The sequence below is a fragment of the Hyposmocoma kahamanoa genome, unplaced genomic scaffold, assembly GCF_003589595.1.
Source record: "Hyposmocoma kahamanoa isolate Upper Pololo Valley unplaced genomic scaffold, ASM358959v1 94922, whole genome shotgun sequence".
Taxonomy (NCBI): Eukaryota; Metazoa; Arthropoda; class Insecta; order Lepidoptera; family Cosmopterigidae; genus Hyposmocoma; species Hyposmocoma kahamanoa.
Genome location: NW_020654962.1, coordinates 1 through 6,518, shown reverse-complemented (window position 1 = coordinate 6,518; position 6,518 = coordinate 1). Strand labels below are relative to the sequence as shown.

At 40.0% G+C, this 6,518-nt stretch overlaps 1 protein-coding gene across 1 annotated transcript in view; it reads right to left on the bottom strand.

The window, feature by feature from the left end:
• The window catches only part of LOC113238099 (dipeptidyl peptidase 9-like), a gene marked incomplete at its 5' end in the record, with an annotated part of 11,569 nt that extends 5,915 nt beyond the window's left edge, over window positions 1–5,654 (bottom strand). The window contains 4 exons of the mRNA XM_026474821.1: window positions 185–360; window positions 1,720–1,806; window positions 3,820–3,949; window positions 5,502–5,654. Of these exons, the coding sequence (XP_026330606.1) occupies window positions 185–360; window positions 1,720–1,806; window positions 3,820–3,949; window positions 5,502–5,654 (546 nt within the window). The remainder of the gene's footprint in view (window positions 1–184; window positions 361–1,719; window positions 1,807–3,819; window positions 3,950–5,501) is intronic.
• Between the last annotated feature and the right edge of the window lie 864 nt (window positions 5,655–6,518).

The window sequence follows — 6,518 nt, the reverse complement described above, 5'->3', positions numbered from 1 at the left end:
TTTTGTGCAATAGACGTAGGGTCGAGTAAGTGACAAACCCCAAGGGGTGTCTTATGTGCAATAGACATAGGGCCGAGTAAATGACAAACCAGACGAAGGATTTTACGAAAAATTGGATACCGGACAGACTAAAGGGGAACAAACCCGAACACGTATGTTTAGAAGTTCGAAGGGGAGTACTCACCTTGTAGCTATTGGTGACAGTCTGAACTTCGGGTCCCCCATAAACATGTAACACTGTAGGGGCCCTGGACGGCCCGTTCGCGCAGCGCCATAGCGTGCAGTACGCTAGCGCTCCGCACGAGAGCCTGCAGGAGTATATTTGTGGTGGAGGTACTTCCAAAGCGCTGAGGGAGCGTTCTGTCAAACATTTAAAATTATTTTTCAAAAGTACGTCAATGTAGCCCTACGTATCTGGAGTAAAGTGCATCCTTTATTCCCTTTCGTATCCCATTTCTAATTCGTAGCAGTAGAGCTCCTTGTGAAAGAGTTCGTCCAGAGAAGTACTGCCACCTTACCTATTTCTGCCGCCAAGCAGTAATGTAAACGTAACTGCGTTCTGGTTTTGAAGGGTAAGAATCCTGGTGATATTAAAGGCACATGGGACTTGTCAACTTATGACTCAGGGTGACGGGCGCAGTGGCAGTCAGATCTTTGCTATTTGAATCTCTGAGTGGCTCTGCAACTTTTATAGACAGGCGTGTAACTTACCATCAGGCGCACGACTTAATCGTTCCGTCACTTGATCTTATATTTAAAAAAATCCCTAGTGAGTAAAAAGTACCTAATTTTTTAATTTACTTCCAGTGAACATACTGAACGCTACCGCGTTAATGAGTTTGGTGTCCGGTTGTTAAAAAAAAACTCGCGAAATCTTCAACTTTTGGTTTTTAATTTTGTTGTAGAGTGAAAACGATTGCAATTATTTTTTCTCGCAATCTAAATGAAAAATAAAATTTTCACCTCGAGACTAGAAGTCAATACAAACACTCTGAGTAATAGACACCACCTCGGCTGGTTCGTTTTAGTCCCTCGATAAAAAATATACTATTCTATAACATACTAGGTTAGAAAATACGTACTGACTAGCGAATTTAATATTGAACCTTATTTATGGGATACTACGATCTATAATCTTAATTTTCAAGTTACAAGGCGACACGCCTGTCCACAACAGTTGCAGTTGCCACTCAAGAGCTTTAAATTGCAAAAACATGAGAGACTACCACTGTACCCGTCACCCTGAGACATAAAGGGAAGAAGAACCTTACCTATTTCTGCCGCCAAGCAGTAATGTCAGCATTTTTGTGATCCGGTTTTGAAGGGTAAGGGTGCTGGTGTAATTACAGACACATGGGAATTGTCAAGTTATGTCTCGGAGTGGCGTATGCAGAGTCAATGCCCCAAAGATCTTTGCAATTTAAAGCTCTGAGTGGCACTGCAACTGTTATGGATAGGCGTAATACTTACCACAGACGCACGACTTGTTCGTCCCGTCACTTGGTAATATAAAAAAAAAAACAAAAAAAATAAAGTTGACAAGCGCCATGTGCTTGTAGTTTCACCAGCAACCTAACTCTTCAAAAAGAAAACGCAGTTATGCTCTTATTACTGCTTGACGACAGAAATATGTATGATGGCAGTCCTTCCCCGGACGTATTCTTTCACAAAGCTCTACTGCTAAAAAATGTACCTTCGGTTAAACAAAGTACAGCATACCTCTTACAAGTAGTGTAGCCTCAACACAGTCTTCATCTGTCGACCGACTGTCCCATGAACCATTGAAACTACGCGTGTCTGAAGTTTCTGTTGAGAAATCGATAAGGCAATTAATTTCCAGCACGTATTATGTAGGATTGTAATATTGTGGGTGCGAGCGAGAAGGTATGAGACGGAAGGGAGATGAATTGCGCGAGAGAACTTACGACGTGTGCTCGGAAGTTTCTTTAAAAAATAAAAATAAGTGTTTAACCGGGAAATCGCTTTTATTCCAAGACCCCCACATACACAGGGTTATTTTTAAAATAATAACAACCTCACAGGACTATACTACTAACTTTTTACAATACATAATAAATACTAACTAATAAAACTCTAACGTGGTGTTAAGGTCAAAACACAAAACTGCGGATCGGCTTAATGCGAATTCGCAACGCAGAAAACTGCGACGCAAATTGCTGCGATGCGATTTTGCGACAAAGCTTCATACTGCCACGGTTCGGATAACCATTAACGTATTATTAAAACTAGGTAATCAACATGGATCGTAAAAAGAGTGTTGCACTGCTGTTATTTAAGTATAGGAAAAAAAGACAAAGAAGATTAACATCGCAGGAATGCGCGATGCGGGCCAATTCGCAAATACTTGCAATGCGTCGTGCGAGCTCGTAGATTTCTGCGATGCGACGTCAACGCACTTATGTGTTTTGACCCTTAGAGGGCCTTCATATTGTAACGCGTTTGCATTTTAGTAACTTTCGAAATATTGGCACTTATATTCTTCGATTTTTGAAGTTTCCGCGATTGTTACACATAATAAATGAAACTATTTCTTAATTCGCATATATCGTGGCGTTACTTTCTCGAATTCGTATCTTTAACACAAAGTAAGTGAAATGCAAAAAATGTATCGTATGCATTGACTTACAAATAAATGGACGACGGGTCTAATACAAAAACCACGAAAAAATGTCCCAAGTCAACCTATTTAAACGTAGTGACATGTAAAGTCATATGAAAAAGCTAAAACGTTAACAAACGAAGACTAAAGCGTGAATGACGCTCAGTATACGATTTTAACGCCCTATAAGTTCGGACACTTTTTAGCGCGGACCCGACGTCCATATAATTGTAAGTCAATGATCGTATGTACAAATTTTGCAGGCTGATTTCACATGACATTTCCTTCATATTCACACACTGGCGTTTGCCTGTTCTTAAAGTAATGCTTCCAAATTAATACCCTTGATAAGAAATTTAAAATAAATAGAAAGTTTTGCCATCTCCTGAATAATTACTCTTTATAAGATACGTGTTTGAGAAAATAAGGCATCGATATTGTTTTTTTAAACAAAGAAACGTTTCAGGCCCTTTACAGGCAACGATTTGATGACTTTACCATCTAGTCACCCGTGACTATCGAGTATATAACCAGGAATAGAGACAAAATGTCATTTAATTTGTTTGAAAACTAATCTGCCAAATTATTACTGTGACAACTGCGCTCCGATTGGCCAGCCCGAATTTGAAACAATTGACGGGTGTCGTCAATTGTTTCACGACCATGTGAAATCGACCAGTGTAGTTTTGGTTCATTGCAAATTTACATATTTAATTACCGATGAAATGTGATTCCGTTTGTTTTGAAATTAGATGTTTTGTGTTTTTCCCACACCACCGAATAGAACAGCACGGCATTGTTAGAGATATTATCTTTATTACAATAAATACAGAATATTTTTGCAATATACGGAGACGTACACACAGATCAGTCGTTGGCGCTGTACAATTATAGTTTTCCAATTTGTGATTTTTGGGCAAACGGGAGTTGATATTTAAAAGTGATATAAGGCCCATTTACCTGGCCCTTTTTTCGTCTCCATATCTGGTTATATACTCGATGTCGCAACCGAACCGAAATGACGTCACACCCGTACGATTACTCCAACTTATCGATATGTCGACGAACTTGGTTCTCTGTCGGATAACCTCAATCCGTACCTTGTCCCGCAGAGAAACTCCGAGCATACCTCGCTCCATAGTCCATACAGGTATTTCCCTAATGCGATGAGTGTGTGCGTTATTATTAAATTGGATTACCTGAAGGTGTGCGTTCCATAAGCGTCCCGTGCGCAAGTAGCTGCGGCTGCGGTGAATGAATCAAACGAAAAACGCGCGTCACGGGCACGCTTCCTATGTTCGATGTTGTTATCACAGCGACTGTACAATCCTGGTAACAGTTTATATAAACATAAAAAAAACACCCTACATACACGTACACAGTAAGGTGCTCTCATAGGTAGGAACGTCACGAGTAGAGATACGGAAAAAGTATCGATTTTTTGAAATGAGTACGTTTTGACAAGTATCGTATCGTATTACAACGTTTTGAGTGACGAAGTAATTTTTCACAAGGAACTGTACTGTTAACAGCAGTGGTTTTGTTGGTTTTAACTAAAAATTAAAGCAATTTATTATTATTTGATTTTTCAATAACAAATGACAATTGACAGACATACCTCATGGAATGCTGGAACAACTTGTGCGACAACACTGTGTTAGATTTTTTCAATTGTATGATTTTTTGTAAAAAATCATTGATTAAATGACAAGTGTTTTATTCTGTCTTTAAGCAAGATAAATGTGTAGGACGAAAGTATCGATACGCTGCGGTATCGATACTTTTATGAGTACGACACTAGTCACAAGTGCAGTATCGATACTATTGATTTAATGCCGTGTCCCTACACAGTCGAGACGATTATGATATATCGACTTCGAGTATGCATGAGTCACAAGTCTGATCAGAAGAAAAGGGGTCTTTGAACTCATACTTGATCCTAGTTAAATTAAGTACAGGCAAGTGTATAAAAAAAATTACTTTTCATAATTTTTTTATTCCACTTATTAGACCGCCTGTACTATCTATAAAAAGATACGCGCCTCTACTGGTCACGAAAAATGATTATTTGGAGAAGTATTGAAATGACACAGCCCGTACTTCTACATACACTTTTATTATAGTCACCCTCGAAGGGCACTATTACCTGTGCAGGTACTGGGACCTTCTCAGTCAGGTCCTGACCCCCAGACGAGCCCGTTTGATTTCATCCTTCACAGGCTTCATCCGGTACCTTCAATATTTTCCAGATAGGTACTGGACCTGTTGGCACGCGTACTTCCCGTTGTGCATTGCACAACTAACGGTTGCCACCGCTAAGCCTCTCTCTCTCTAAAACCCACTACCAAATCTCCTCTTTGGTAGCGGAGCTGTAGGCACGCTCAACTCCCGACGCTGAAGCGTCTCTTTAGTTCCCAGAAACTTCAGGCTACTGCCGGAGATTTCTAGTCGGTAGACCCCACGGCTTAGCCGTGGCAATCGTTAGTTGTGCAATGCACAACGGGAAGTGAGCGCGCCAACAGTTCCTACGTATCTAGAAAATAAGGAACCCTCCTTATTTCCTATTCCTTCTATTCTATTCTATATTTTCTATTCGTGCACTTTACATGCACCCGGGGCCGCTCACCTGAGGCACTAGCCTCTGGAGACACGGATGAAATCTGTGACAACCCTGTCCACAGGTTGATCTGAGGTCAGGACCTGAACTGCACAGGTTATAGTGCCCTTCCCGCATAACCAAGGATCAAAAGTTAACTTACTAAGGAACTGGTCCAGTTGTGGCAAACAGAATTGCTCCATTGTCGTATTAGTGATATTGCTGTACTGTTAGTTGACAAAGTGGGGGACCTGGTAATGGCCCTAATTGGTAACTAGAACTTACTTGATCAATATCAACAGTACACGAGTGCCCAGTGGTGGTAAGCAGGGCAACCTGGTGTGGCCGTGGGGGGCAGATAGGAGCCACGTAGAGATGCCGCTCTAAGGGTGTTTCGCGGAGACCAACGAAGTATACTAGGTTTCGGGATTCGTCTACCTGTGGAAGAGTATTGATTGATAACTGATATAGGTAGCTTATAACCTCGTTGTTACGAACGGCCACAGAACAATAAATACAGTAGAAGTGCGTAGTGCGCGGGGCATGTGTGGCAACAGTACGCGGAGTTCGACATACTTGAGCTCAGTCTGCCATTTTCGTTTTGTGAGTTACGATCGTGTTAATTATCTCGCGCAAAACCTTGAAAATCGTAGAAAAATTCCTTTTTAATACAGTTGCTCAAAACGTGGTATTTTTCGCACTACAAATCGTGCGGAAAGTTGGATTTCTCGCACTAGTGCTTTTTACTTTTCCAGTTTTTTTTTAATTTACTGTTGTTTTAAGTCTTAAACATAGAACTAAAGAGATTGTATATTTATTTCATATTTATGTGCTTTGTGACGTAAGTCATTCGTCATTAAAACTTATATTTATTTACAAATACTATATAATGAACGTATCGAGTGGAGGTCCACAGTCTCTGCCTACCCCTGAATGGGTGACAGGCGAGATTTTTATGTATATATTTGTTCTATGTATTACAGATAAATTGTATCTCACTACCGTGCACGGGTTCCTAAAGAAGTTTAAACAAAAGTACCAGGACTTCATAATAAGAAAAGTGGTTACAGACCGATATTACAGAAAATAAACAAAAACAGCACGTTAGAACTAGATTTCCATAGACTTTTAAATAATGGTTGCAGTGGTTGTATTTCATTATTTTAATTTACTAGCAGAAAATGAGATTTTTTTAAATACTTTTTTATTTTACTTTCAATGTAGTTTTTTCGCAAATGTATTAAAAAACGTCGTTTGATACACGTGCGGATTTGTCATTTTCACTTGTCTCGCGTCTTGACC